Source organism: Protopterus annectens, chromosome 1.part0, assembly GCF_019279795.1.
Source record: "Protopterus annectens isolate FY-2018-M chromosome 1.part0, PAN1.0, whole genome shotgun sequence".
Lineage (NCBI taxonomy): Eukaryota > Metazoa > Chordata > Ceratodontiformes > Protopteridae > Protopterus > Protopterus annectens.
Window position 1 is genome coordinate 1885598805 of NC_056725.1, and position 15261 is coordinate 1885614065.

General features: G+C 39.0%; 1 protein-coding gene across 1 annotated transcript in view; it reads right to left on the reverse strand.

Annotated features, from left to right (window-relative positions):
• Positions 1–229: 229 nt before the first annotated feature.
• The window catches only part of SKP2 (S-phase kinase associated protein 2), a 420463-nt gene continuing 405431 nt past the window's right edge, over positions 230–15261 (reverse strand). The window contains exon 10 of the mRNA XM_044069967.1: positions 230–3226. Coding sequence (XP_043925902.1) covers positions 3013–3226 — 214 coding nt within the window. The 3' untranslated portion in view covers positions 230–3012. The remainder of the gene's footprint in view (positions 3227–15261) is intronic.

Below are 15261 nucleotides of genomic sequence, written 5' to 3' on the forward strand. Positions count from 1 at the left end.
CCCTCACCAGGTATTTATTGGTACTACAGTAAGCAAATGTTAACTGATCTCTGTCCTAGAAGTATCACATGACTATTAAAAAAAGATAAGAGATTTGGTGTGAAATCAGTATAATCAAGTCCTAAAACTGCATACAGTGACAATAAGACCAAGACTTCTGCTCTAATTATGTCTCAGTACCTTCAAGTAATAACAATAAATGATAAATAAAAAGAACACATGCAGGAAACAGGTTGTTGAAGGTTCATTTATTATTCTGTAAAATAAATACAAAGCCAACGATGTAAAATGTATAAAAGGTACAAAAATATGAAAATTTTGGATATAACAGCTGATCAGTTACGTCAGGTACAATGATCAGGTGTGCTGCAGTCTATGAAATAATGAGATCACTATATTATAAAAATTATTTATGAAAATAGGCAGCAACAAAGTCTACCTTTTACACGTAAAAAGGAAAATACTGTCTTGTAGCATTGTGGAACATGACCACACTGTGCTTTACACCGTATTCATAATCATTCAACGGAAAGTTCAAACACAAAGGCCTCAGTTCTCCTAGGCAACAGAGAGCAGTCTGCTTCTGTCTATTTGAGAAAACTCTTGCCTTATGTCAGAAATGGGTGTATGCATGTTAACAATATAAATTTGAACTACCCAAGGATGCTACAGAGCAATGCAAAATTACTCAAAGGAGAACTAGGGATGCAGTGTTTTACAGCACTAATCAAGCCAGATAGACTTGTTGACTTAAACATGGACAATCTAGAAGTCTACCTTCAGGGAGGCATATTTTCACTCTAATGGTAACTGCTTGCTATTGCTCTTAAAAAGTTAAACTTACAATGTGTAGGGGGGGGAGAGTAATCCTGCACCCCTAATGTGGATGAGTTGGTTCACACACTAACTTCACAGTCTGTGCAATTGAAAAAAAAATTTGAGCTACACCAGGTTAGCTCATACTAAAATTTTCATAGTCCAAGTCAGAATAAAAGCATCACATGCAATATGTGTGTTAGTCTGTTTATTTGCCTTTATAAGAATTCTCTCAAACTAACAGCAATTAAAACTGCATCCAGGGATGCCAAAGGGCTCCAAATGAGGGCTAATCTGGGACCACAGCAGGAAATGAACTGTGGGTTTGTTACACAAAAACAGTCAGTGGTATGGAGAAAAGTACAGTACATGCAAGTTCCAATTAAAATCCTTAACATACTGCATCTCTATTATGGCTCATAAAACAAAACACTTTACAAAATCTGTGACACTAACATTGAGATTTCATTAAAAAATAATGATTTTGACAAAATGCATTCATACACAGCAGGATCTCTCATCAATTTGCAGCATATGAAATGACTATTCCCAAATTAAACCATGGCTACCCTACAAGAATGCAAATGTGCTATATACAACCAAGCATTGTAAATATCAGACCTTTAGGAGTACAACAAAAACTTTCTAACAATGTACTGCAACATGACAATCTGGCTCAACCACTTGGCAGATATCACATGATCTCTAATAAAACAGAACAAGCTTGCTATGAAGTAGAAAAAGAAACTCTGCTTTTGTGATCTACTGGTCTAAATGACTAGAGAAACTCAGCCTTCATGGTCCATCGCTCTAAATGACATTGTTTATGATACCATCTCCAGAGTGGTAAATCCCATCTTGGAATAAAGCAAGACAGCATTTCGGACAACATAGCTGTGATGAACATGCAGCGATGCATACCTTGAGATAGGCAGACGCACGACTGCAATACTACTATTCAAACGAGATGTGTGATTGTGTGTAGAAGTAACGATCTACACAGGCAGTAATAAAGAACTGCTTAGAAGATGCAGCACTACAGTTTACAAATACATATTTAATACTTTTGTATAAAATGTTCATATTACGTCATTAATGCCCTGTAGAACTTGCTAGCGTTCTGTGGACAAACGCCAATACGCAAAACCAGTCGCTATAATTTCAATAATTAAAAAAAAAAATTGTAATGTTCATTCAAACTAATTAAAAACTTAAAACCCTATTGTGACTGGCCAAGTGGTACAATATACAGATAAAATGAATGCTTACTTCCTACTGCTATGGGAATGGCTTTGTCAGGCTCAGTGGAGGTGGGGGCAATGAGCAGGTGCTGAAACATGGACCTATCAGCACAAAAGATGTTTGCAATCAGTGTCTGAGAAAAGCTACTAGATGAGTGAAAGATATTGACACTACCCTGGCAGATGAACCAGAAAAGGAGCTGCAGTCAAAACTGCTGTATGCTTCTGAAAGCATGACCCATATCATCCTCAAGGACAGAATAGCTTGCTTCTTCCATGCTCTGCTGTGGAATAGTGTGGAGACAGCAGTGTTGCATGTGTGTCTGGGTGTCCTCAGCACAGAGAGGAGGGCATTTTGAACACAAATTAGAAAAGCAGAAAAAGGTCATATGCTGCGGCCAACAAGCGAAAAAGGAAGAAAGACAAGAAAATTACATATACTCTAGCACGGGTGAATCATATGAAATGGCAAAGGTACAGCATTCAGACTTGCATCATAAATTCTCCAGGGCCCAGCAAAATCACACAGATTAATAGGGTCAGCAGTAGCATCAGATCAATATATCCAATAGCTGCAAATATTCCCTTCCTGAATTGTTCTAACAGCACTGCAGTTTGCGTCGTTTTTATGACCACGTATGAAAAATCATAGCAAAACACACATTCTGTACATCTGTTTTTCTGATGGCTGATTTTATATACTTGAGAATCTGTAGTATTTCAAGCTGCATCAGACATTTTATTAGATAGTTTTATGCACATTTGGCAATATAAACATTCAAAGGGCCATCTGAAAATAAAAGGAATGGTATAATCCAGGTAGAAATAAAAGTTGTGAGGAGCAGTGAAGAGATCCTCAAAATGTCCAATGATGTCTTGCTACAGCTCTTCTATTACTGCAATGACAGGGCAAAAGCACCACGCCTGATCAACAAGTTACACAAACACAACACTGCTAGGAAGTGAGGGAATTATTGAATGTCAGTCTGCACTGGATTCCCCATATTGCTTTGTTCTTTTTGCTGCCTGTGGTTGGCCTGCCGATGGATGTGAATTGATAAGAGTTGATCTTTATGCGAGGCATGCTTTCCCGTAAAAGAAGCATTTGGTTACAAGGTACAATTCCAAATACATTTAGGGTCTTCAGAGTAGAAATGTTTCCAAGTTCACTGAAAGAAAACAAAAAATGTTTTTTTCAGTTGGTAAAAATAGCCATCAACAAATCAAAGTACAATCCAAAATGGAAGCTGTAATGCTTTCAGTTTCAACACAGAGTAAAAAGCAGATCCTCTCTTTTCTAGCCTCCCCTCCCAGTGATCTGCATAGTAAACTTCAAAAAGACGGTTACACAACAAAAATAGGAATACATGCTGGCAATTTTTAAAAGAAAATACTTACTCTGTGGGCCTTTCTGCCTTGTTTATTCTAAGACGTGCTTCAGCAAATTTTTGGCTTCTTATTTCCCATACTCAAGGATGCTCAAATCTCTCAAAGGCACATGACATTCACTGCTTTGATCATTCTAGAATTTATTAGGCTCCCCACTTCTTTCTTTCTATTTGCACACTGATACTATCATGTCTTGCAGGAAAGTTCCCATGTTAAATGCTGAACTACAAATTCTCTGTGTCCATGCAGACCTCAGAGCACCATCTAGGCCATGCACTGACACTACCTAGTAAAGAAGTACAAAATGCAGGGACATCGTTAGCGCCAAGGTTTGCACACAGCTACTGTGCAGAGAGGGCAAGAGAAGCCTAAAGTCTACTACAATTCAAGTAGGATGGCAGATGTGGAGGGTAGTCAATGCAGGTATCAGCAGGAAGGTTCCTCATGATGTCTTGCCAAGTCAGAAAGGAGAATGAAGGTAAAGAAGAAAGAGGTCTAACATCAGCCAAAAGTTCCCTTAATGAAGCCTGCCATTATAGCGACATCCCCCCATTACCCAGTTGCAAGCTCCGTTTTGGCTAGTGAATGATTAACCTTGCACCCATCTTCTGCTTATGACCAGGAAAGGGACAAATGAGAAATTCCTTGAGTTATTCACTATGTGGACTGCAAACTGGGTTAGAAGTGCTACACTTTTCACATTATAGCACAAGGGCAACTGGGCTGATAGCATGGAGTGGGCACCTAATTGCTCAGGTGAGTGCTCCAAGGCTGAACATGGGGGACAGAGGGTATTCTCCCCTCCAATCACATCCCAAGTCCCTGCTTTCACTAGCAAAAGCTGGGGAGGCTACCCTTCCTATTTGAAGTTGTGTTGTACACTGTTCAGCTCCTTATAAGATATGACAAAAGAAAGGATATGAGATGATATCAAGTGCAAGACGCATTGTAGGTTTGCTTCATCCTTGGTGTTATGCCCTTCTCACAGTAAGGCCAGATGCCCCCCTTTAATATGCACCTGTTACCTGCATGGAGTCAGAGGTTGCTGATAAGCACAGACCCTTTCCATCATCAGATCTAGTTTTGGAAAACTTTTCCTTTGAGTCCTCCTTATGTATGAAGGAGTGAGCAAAATGAGGTTCTATTACCTAAAACAACTCAAAAGCAAACCCAAGGTCAGACAAATGGTCAAAACAATCAAAAACCAAGAACCATTAATGAAAAGAATGCTGCTGACCAAACTTTCCAGTGACATTGAGCACTTTTGTCTCACTTTGTTTTTTAGAGACCTCTTCAAAATACAAATACATGATGCTGTACAAACTTTTAAATAGCCATATAAATAATGCAATCGAAATCATGTGACCAAGAAATCGTGCCTAAACACAATGGTACATACCAAATAAAATATGCAAAAAACACATTAAAACAAGTACCAAACAAAGTGTTCTTACAGTTTGACAACTCTAATTTTTAAAATACAATTGATAGCGTCTCTTCATTTAAACCTGGATACATCCCACAATTTAATCTCTTTTGGCACTCTTCCCTGTATTTAATCATGTTTTTTTCTAGTTTCCATCTGTTACTGGATAAGGAACCTCCATCTTTGTCTGCTTTCATGATCTGAATGGACCTGTTGGAACAAGTGGAATCTAATAACTACTGCCCATCACATTTCAGGTTACAACAAAGTGCTTGCTATGACTGTAGAAGTCCCTCATGTCTTTTTCATATAACTTCTCAAAAACAGTAAGCACCAGATTGAGGGCGAGGGTGGTTGTAGTTGACCACAATACGCATTATTTTAAGGTATGTGGTGTTTTATTCAATGATTCATCATACGATCCCACATCTAAGAACATGATCAACATTGCATATCGAAGGATCGACATATGGCATGAAAACCAATTGTCTGACGGTTTTATTGATAAAACGTTATATGATTTTTTGATGGTTAAATTTCCTATAACCCCGGCAGTGTTTGGTACTCCTAAAATTCACAAGGAATTTCTGATCCAGCATATAGGCTGATCATCTCTTCATGTGGTTCTAAAACTGAAGGACTTGCCACATGGATTGATGTCAAGTTAAAAAAGATTTTTTTACAATGCCAATCATGTTTTAAGAGACTTGTAGTATTTTTGGAATGTTTGACATGTACAAACAAATGAACATACCCCTAACAGTAAATGCTGATGTGAAAGATTGCTTTTTCCAGTATCCCCCTGACACTGGTCTTACTTGGTTTCATGAAACCACTGTGATGAACACATCTTTTGACAATGCAGAGATTTGTTTGCTTCATAATGCATTAGAAACTGTTTAAAATAACAATTTTATGTTTTTTGAGGGAGAATATTTCATAGAAGGTTACTAGGTTAATGACCCTAGAATCCTTGCAAGCCTAGCCATATTTATCTCAAGTTGCCCCAATTGGTGGTTGTTAGGTGAGAAGTTCACAGAGGTAAGGGTCTATGGTAGTTAATAACGGCTTCATCTGTCCAGGAGGGACATGGATGTCACCCCAGGAGTGAATCTGCTGTCACCCATCCATTGATCTATGTTGTATTTGAAGAGGATCAGCTTCATCACGTTAGAGGCTAGGTTAAGATCCCTGGAGTGAGTGACCCTCATGCGGTTTGATTTACAAATGTGTAGCATTTCCATCAGAGCTAGGTCAAAGACTGCCCTGTAAGCCAAGCATACATCACCCCCTTAGCAACCTGTAGGAGACAGAATACATTGACAGGGCTTTCAGTCTTTCCGTGCAAAACTTGTTTTCTGTAACCTCTAACTTCTTGGTGAGAAACCTCTGTGGTCTCTCAAATTGTTGCATGTGTTTGGTGAAGTACAGGCAAAAGGGAGCACTGTACTTTATTGGTCTGATGAGGGCCATGTATACTAGAATTATAACATCCTTGGATCTAGATGCAGTAAAATGTGCCACACAGAAGGTTTTCCTTACTATTGTGGATATGTGAGATATGTGATGGACAAAGTTCAGGTTGCTATCAACCTGATAAATCAGATCACAAACCATTGCGTCTACACTTAGGGTGTTGCTGTCTATAATTTAATAAACAGGGATATCAGCTTTCCCAAAAGGAATAATAATGCATTTTTTGCATTTAGATTAATCCGTGGCTTTGGGCGGCAACGGTGGTGCAGTGGTTAACGTTGCCGCCTCACAGCAAGAGCTTCTCCGGTTCGATCCTCAGCTGGGGAGCCTTCTGTGCGGAGTCTGCACGTCCTCCCTGTGGTCACGTGGGTTTCCTCCGGGTGCTCCTCCGGTTTCCTCCCACATCCCAAAGACATGCTGTAGGTGGATTGAACACTCTAAATTGGCCCTAGGTGTGAGTGCGTGCGTGCATGTGTGTGCCTTCTGTGGAAGGTTGGGTGCCGGGCTGGCAACTCGACACCATAAAACTCCACTGCCAATCATGAGCGGACAGGTGATCCGCTGTGGCGAACCCTAACCGGGAAAAAGCTGAAAGAAGAAGAAGATTAATCCGTGGCTTTGGCACCAATCATTTGTCTGCATTAACCCTGTCTGCAGTATTTTAACATCACTGGGGGACTCGGTGATTGCTCCCAATTTGTAATCATCTGTGAAACTGGTCAGCTATAGGCCGTCCAAGTTTGCCTGGACTTCTTAGAAATAAATTTATAACAGTAAAGGGCCCAGCACAGAACCCTATCGTATGCCATTGTTGACTGGTCTTTTGCTGGACATAAAGTCACCCACTTTTACAGTGCATGCCCTGTAGGTGAGCCAGTTGGCTACCTGTCTGGTAATGTAGAGGTTAATTCCAAATTGGGAGCATCTCTCTGCAGTACCAGAGCATGGGATTGTGTCAAATGTCTTGGCTGGTCAAGGTAGGCAGTATGCACCATCTTTCCCTTGTCTAGGGCCTTGGTGACTTTCTTGGTGAAGTCAACAATGTTTAACAGGCATGATCTACCTTTAACGAATCCGAACTGGGTTGGGTCTAGAGTCTGGGGATTACCTACATCCTTGTTAACAAGGTCCATAATGATTCTTTCCATTGCCTTGCAGATGAGGCTAATCAAGTTTATGGGCCTATAATTCCAAGGGTCGGTTTCTGGTCCCCCTCCCTTTGTGCAGAGAGGTTACTGTTGCTGTCCTCCATTCCACCAGAACAGTTAGCTCGCAGGCTGTTGTTAAACAGGGATCCAAGTGGGTCTGCTAGGACATGTTTTAAGTTGTTTAAAAGGCAACCTGGGATGTTGTCTGGTCCCACTGATGCTGTGTTTTTGGCCTTAGAGAGCACCGAGATGACCTCTCTTTTGAGATAATAGGCTGAGGAATGGGGGGGGGGGCAGGTATACTCTGGGGGATTCTTAAGGGCTTTTGAATTTGATGGGGCATCTGGTCTTATAATTACACTGAATGAGTCTGATCTTACTAGGGAGGACATCACACGGGGGTTGGAGGCATGCAATGCTCTCCCATGTTAGTGAGTACTATGCCCAGGATATTTGAGCCTCTTGTGGGTGTTCTGACTAGCTGTTCGAGAGCATTTGCATTAAAGTTTAAGAATATCTGAGCCAGTATGTTTGTGGTCGTGTATATTTCCCAGTCGATGGTAGGATGATTAAAATCACCCTTGAGTAAGGTGTTGGGCTGTATAGCAAGTGATTCCAGTAAGTCCAGGTATGTGGTATGCTTTTCCTCTTTCATGGTGGGGGACCTATGGCTAGCTATAATGTAGTGGGTGCCTTTGCCTATAGTTAATTGGACATGGAGGTGCTCCAGAGAATTGTACTGTTTGACCAGTCTTGAGGTATACTTATCCTTAATGATGATGGATACACCTCTTCCTTTGATTCTTCATGGTCAGTTTGTGTTTTGAACGTATGGAAGCCATTGTAGCCCTGCATGGCCAGGGTGCTTTCTGCTCCTTGAACCATGTCTAGGTGACTGCACAGATGGAAGCATCTTCCAAACTGAGGAATGCTTCAAGGGAGTGCAGCTTCTTGTTTAATCTCCTAGCATTAAGCAACAGTACCTTGAGTTTATCTAGGGAGGATTTTATGTTGGGAGGTTGGTTATTTTGACACTGCCTAAAAGAGGCACAGTAGAGGTGGCTAATGCCTTTGCCAGAATCTGAAAGCTTACAGGAGATAGGTGCAGACCGTCTTTGGCAAAGCAGTGTGGCCTGTCGATCATGTCTTCCAGGCTGACAGGTTTTGGATCCCCATAGATTAACAATTGGATTAGCTTCTGTTGTCAAAGTCAATCACTTTTTATTTGTATTGTGGCATCATCCTTTCAGAAGGTAGAATGTGCTTAATGGTAGGCTTACACCTGCCTGCACCACAATCTGAGAGCTCAGTCATGTCTCTCTTCATATAGTCTAGTGAGGTACATCTCAAGTCATTTACCCCCACATGGACTATGATGTAGTCATGCCAGCACTTAAGGTTGAGTGACTTGAGTGTTTGACAGATCCTGGCACCAAACCGGCAGCTAAGTGTAACCCACTCCTTATTCAGTCTAGAGAGGGGAACATCCGTCTGTCTCACAAGAGTCACTTATGACCAATACATTAGGTTTTGTGGTGTAACGCCTTATGAGGTTAGTTGTTGAGATGTGTGTGTTGTATGTTATTGCTTTTGCATTGTGTGTGTAAGTGGTTTCCATTTGGGTAGCCTCAGACCTTCTGGTACATTTCTAGTGAGTATCTCCACATATGTGGGTTTATGTGTCCTGTCCTTATTTAGTGTGGGAAGTGTGTGCACAAGGACAACCTGTTTGGCATTTGATTTGTCCTTATGTAGTTGCAGGTAGGAGGCTTATTGTGTGCTTTCCTGATTGGTTATTAGCTTAATAAGCTATGATAATGTTATATTACATGTAAACATTAATTTTAAATAATTCTATCAATTGTATTTATTTATTTATAAAATATATCTATTTATATGTATTTATATATATATTTTATATATATAAATTTATTATATAATAAATAATTTAATTTATATTATCATATTTACAGATATATAAAATTGATGGTTTAGAATTATATAATGGTTATAAGGAACAACATATTTAATAAAAGAAAACTAAAGGTTGAATTAATAGGTCATACAGGTTTTGGACACCAGAGGGAGCATTTTATTAAGGTTTTAGTGTTTGCAGAATTTTGCACAGAAGTCTCTTCAGTACATATATTTTTATGTTTATATTTTGAATGAATGAACTTTCCCAATGATTTTTAACATAATGTTTAATTATTCACATGAAAATTCAATATTTAATTGGTTATATTCATTTTAAAGTATGGTATACACATGAGTTTTCTTTTTTGGAAAGTCCTTTCTAGGAATTAATATTAATGAGACAAGAAAGGAAATCGATTGGTTAATTTGAAATAATAAGATGATATTTTATAGGTTAATTGATTGTCATTAAAGTATAAAAGCTGAAAGTTTTTAAGTGGTTTTATCTGATGAAGTCCTAGATTAAGGGACGAAAACGCATGTGATTTTGTTTAATAAAAGCGGATGGTGTCACTTTCGTGTGTTGAACTGGAATTAGTATTGCATTCCACCCTACGGCTTTTTTTAGTTTGGATTGTTTAGCTTAAAATTTGTTTCTCTTTGCTCATATTTAAGCTTTGCATTTGAGTGGGCTTTGGCATAGATACTCAGAGCTGCTTATCATTTGATGACTTTGCTACTGATTGCGGAGAATCTGCTTTCACCTGGAGCAATCCACTAATGAAAAGACAAAAATAGTGTAACTACATCTCTCACAAAGAATGAAAGAAAGAAAGGAGTAAGTGGTTGTCACTATATATCACAATTGCTACATTGCCTCAGGATGCCCAAGTCTATCAGGCTGGCCAGAGAAATTATGGGAAACTGCCTGTCCATGATAGCAGATTCTAAATGTAGCTTTTATTAGGTAAGGGATGCCCAAGTCTATCAGGCTGGCCAGAGAAATTATGGGAAACTGCCTGTCCATGATAGCAGATTCTAAATGTAGCTTTTATTAGGTAAGGGAATGGGTTAATTTGACAGGATCGTGCTGTAGCACCGAGACTACAGGAGGGACCTATACTTTGTGTAGGCTAAGGCTGATCAATAGGCAACGCTGCTCAGTGTGCAAATGAGTTGCTCTTAGCACAGCAGAAAAGCTTGAAAGGGTTTCACTGACAGCTGTTTAGGGGAAAAAACTGAGCTTCTAAGGCTTTTGCATCTATACAGGTCACTGGTGAGTGAAGGACAGCACTGTGTAAAAGTGAGGCTTAACTACAGCCAAAGAGAAACGAGTTTTAAGCTGACTACCAATTCAGAAAGCACACAATAAGCCTTTCACCAGCAATTCCCAACTGAAACAGGTTAGATCAGCATACTTCTGCCACAAGGGTGCAGAAAAACACCTTCTTAATGTAGAATAACTGGTTTGAAGTCCAAGTGTAACAAGACCTCAGAAACCACCTACAACAGCTATAAAACTAACATACTATGTAGTATAGTGCAATTAACTACTTAAAGCAGCAGTAGACAGTACAGTATTTTTCTATAAAGTGCAAACATAACAGCAAATAGCTTAAACTACTAAAACACAGTCACAGTATATCAGCGAAGTGCAAAAAATACTTATTTTTGTCTTTTCATTAGTGGATTGCTCCAGGTGAAAGCAGATTCTCAGCAATCAGTAGCAAAGTCATCAAATGACAAGCAGCTCTGAGTATCTATGCCAAAGCCCACTCAAATGCAAAGCTTAAATATGAGCAAAGAGAAACAAATTTTAAGCTAATAACCAATCAGGAAAGCACACAATAAGCCTCCTACCTGCAATCCCAAACTCAGACAAGTTAGATCAGCACACTTCTGCCACAAGGGAGCAGAAAAAAACATCTTCTTAATGTAATATAGCTGGTTTGGAAAATACCACAAACTACCTACAGCTAACAGTTAGATACAATGCAATACTACTGTTCAAAGCAGCAGGAGACAGTACAGTTTTTTAGGTGCTGAAATACAGTCACACTATGTAAGTGTAAAAACAAAAAAATACATAGAGCCATTTTGTGTTTCCCAGCTCAGATAGATGAGGTAAACACCTATTGCCACTGGATGAATAATCCCAGTCCTCCTAATGTAAAAGCACAATAAAGAGTGTCCAGAGTGAAATGCTATTACAAACTTTAAAGATACAAAATGGTAACACACCCAAACTTAAAGATATGGATACAGCAGTGTACTTTAAACAATTTATAAAAGTGTGATTATTCAATAAAAGTACTTCACCTTGTATAAATGAGTAAAGAGACAATTATACAGAATTTATAAAGGCACTAAAAACAAGATAAGCTGATTAAGAAGCCCTCTCTGGCCAAATAAAACTATATGCAGAAATCTCAAGTGTTTCCCCAACCTAAGCAGACCAGGCTACCTCCCAGTGCACTAGATGGAAAATCCACTGACCTCTTGATGTAAAAGCAAGTGCTTACTAAAGTGTAAAAATACATGACTTTATCCAAGAGCAAGATAATGAATTCAGATCTAGTAAAGCAGTAGAGCAATGAGAGGCAAAATTGATTTTTTTCAATACAAGTACAAGGAAAGGCAAATAAAGAATTCAATATATCAACAGCAGTAAGGGAAGAGCTTATTAAGCTCAATTTACAGTAGGGGTGGGGAGCTTTAAATCACCAGGTTTAAAAAGCAGATAATTTAAAGGGGGAGGTGGTGGGAAAAACTAGTATTGAATCACCAGCAGTGCTTTAGTTTATGCAGGCTTGAAATCCTTTCAAAGGCCCAGAATTTCACTGTGTATTTAAGTATCACTCAAGAGACAATGTAACCATTGAAAAAAAGCATGGGAAATATGCAGCCTAGAAGTGTCCATCTCTCACACAGAGCAAAAACACCAGGCCTAGCAGATTTCTTAAAACAGAAAACAAAATGGAGCAGGTAAAACAGAAAGCAGCTCAATCAGTCACAGACAAAAACAAATGTAGGTTTACTTTCCTCACTCAGCCGGTAATCACCAGCACTGTTTTAGTTTATACAGGCTTGAAATCTTTCAACTAGAAAAGAGGTGTGGCCATGGGTGCAAAGTGTGCACCAGTTTATGCCAACAATTATGTGGTACTGGGAGAAACATCTTGTCTGATTGTTCGTTTAAGTCCAAAATATTACTGCATTTTTATTGGGAGATAGTAAGGAGGATGAACTAATTTTTTTTTACTTATCTGAATGCTACAACTGACTTTTTAGAATTTACTTTTCAATATTATAAATCAACCATGAATCTTTTTAGATGACCATGTTTCCAAAAATCTAACTGAGGGGCAATTTGAATCTAATGTTTATAGGAAGCCTTTTACATTTTTGCAGCCAGCACCCTATTTGTCAAAAGAAAAGTTGGTCAAATGTCAAGTTATTAGGCTTTCTATACCAATTTCAGATGAGAAGTTTATTAAAGAAGTAGATATTCTGTCTTCAGCGTTTCTGGGTAGAGGATACCCCAAGGAACTAATCCACAATTTGGCAACTGAAATTTCCAGTAGAAAGGGAACTGACTTTCTACCCATTTTGAAAGACTTGATTCAGTCAGAAAAACAAATGACCTGCATGGCAGTGTCATTTTTTTTAAACTGCTATATTTACCTTTTGAAAAGATTTGAAAAACATAATACATCATAATTGGGACTTAACTATTAACACTGGTCCCACCCAAGCAAGCTTTGGGTTAGGAGTCTTTACTTATGTACAAAAGGAACAGTAATTTAAATGATAAGCTTGAAAGTAATTAAAATAACTCTGCTTCCTACTGAGGTAGTGTTAGGAAAATGACCAAGTGTGGCTGTTAGAGCCAATGCAGATTTATCAATGATAACTAAATACCTGTACCAGGATATAAAAGGACTATTGGTTGTGTGAGATATTATAATTATGGAACAAATGGTGTGATTTATATTGCCTCATGTATATGCTGTGATAGTTTTTATGTGGGGAAGATGGAATGCCCACTCAAAGTATTTTTAAGCATAATTATAGTGTAAAAACCAAAGATTCAACTAAAGGATTTATGAGCATAATTATAGTGTAAAACACAAAGATTCAACTAATGCTCTCAGTAACCATGCACAACAAAGCAACAGTTTGAACACGTTCATATTTTTCATATTGGAACAAGTTCCTTATCCAGTACGAGGTAGAAAACGGGAAAACATGATTGAATACATGGAATTGGGTCAACTGAGATTAAATTCTGGGGTATCTCCAGGTTTAAATGAAGAAGTATTAACTGCAATTTAAAAAATGAGGGCTGCCAAAGTAGAACACTGTTTGGTACCTGTTTTTATGCATTTTTTGTATAATTTATTTAGTATGTACCTTAAGTGTTTAGTCACATAATTTCTTGTTCACATGACTTAGATCACAGTTTATATGCCTATTTAAAGCTTTGCATGGCACTGTGTGTTTGTATTCTGAAGAAGTCTCTAATAAAGTGAGACAAAAGGCCTCAGTTTCACTGGAAGACATTTGGTCAGCTCTTTTTTCGTTAATGGGTCATACAATGCACCTTTACTGCTTCCTTGGATAACTTCTCTGGAAATTGTCAGACTGGAGGTCCTTTATCCAATGGCCTTTAGTTTGTATGCCTTCCCTCCAAACAGATAACATTTGTGGAAGAAGGATGAGTAGCCTCAAGTCATTCCCCCCTCTACATCTTGTCTTCAGGGATGCTCTTCGTTTTGTAGCCTGGAAGCACTGAAAATGCTGACCTTTTGATTCTAAAGAGAGACTCCCTACACACTTTTCCCCAAGAATAAAGTGCCACTCTTTTCAAGCAGTCTAGAGCAGAATACTACATAACATCTTCAATGCAGTGGAACATGGATCCCACAGACCACAGCATCATGCTGTCATGCCAGAGGGCAATCAATATGAAGTGATGGAGAAATTGAGCAACATATTTTTTCCTCTGCCACCTTGGGATTTAGAGCCCTAAACTACCCAATTTTACATGCTTATTACCCTCTCTCGCTGGGTGAACAGGTCCTGGTAAGTTAGCAGAACTGCTGTAGTCTAGGATAAAGCAGTCTATAGAGAAGACTCTGATTATGTCTTTATCTGCAGGCCTTTCTGTATTCACATGCAATTAGAACTGTGTTAATGGTGTGATAAAAGAAGTACCATCTGGGATGCATTTGTACTTCATGACACAACCCAGAATCTTGTACTTGAAGGAAATGGGGTGAACTATTTAGGACACACCATGTTGGGGCAAGTTTCTTTTTGGGTATGCTTAAAGATCTTCAGAAGAAGAAATGAGCACATTTCACAAGGGAGCTCTCTATGATGCCCCCCCCCCACCCCACACAAATATCTCTTGTAAATCAGTCTAATATCCAATGTAGAAGAGGATCACTTGTAGACAAAGGTAACCAAGCTTCAGGCAGCTGTGCTTTCTCCTCTGAGCTCCTGCCTCACAGAGGGGAGACTTTGCAGGTGACTGTACAGCAGTCCTGACTATCCTTGCAGGGTTGAACATGTAAGAACAATTTTCCAAGTTAAAATCAGGTTGAAGAACCACTAAGGAAAGGAGAGTTCTGGATACGGTATTAAATGGCCATGATTTCAGAGTGCATTCTCACTCATCAAGGGCTCCATTATTGGATCAGTTGGTTTCTGTGGAGCTCATAGAAAAACTTGAATTGCTCTTCAAGGGAGTTTAGAAGCTGCTCTTCCACTAGAAAGAAGAGGATATAAAACCATTTGTTCCTTCTTCTGGAGTGTTTTGTGTGTACTTGTGTGCATGTGTGTG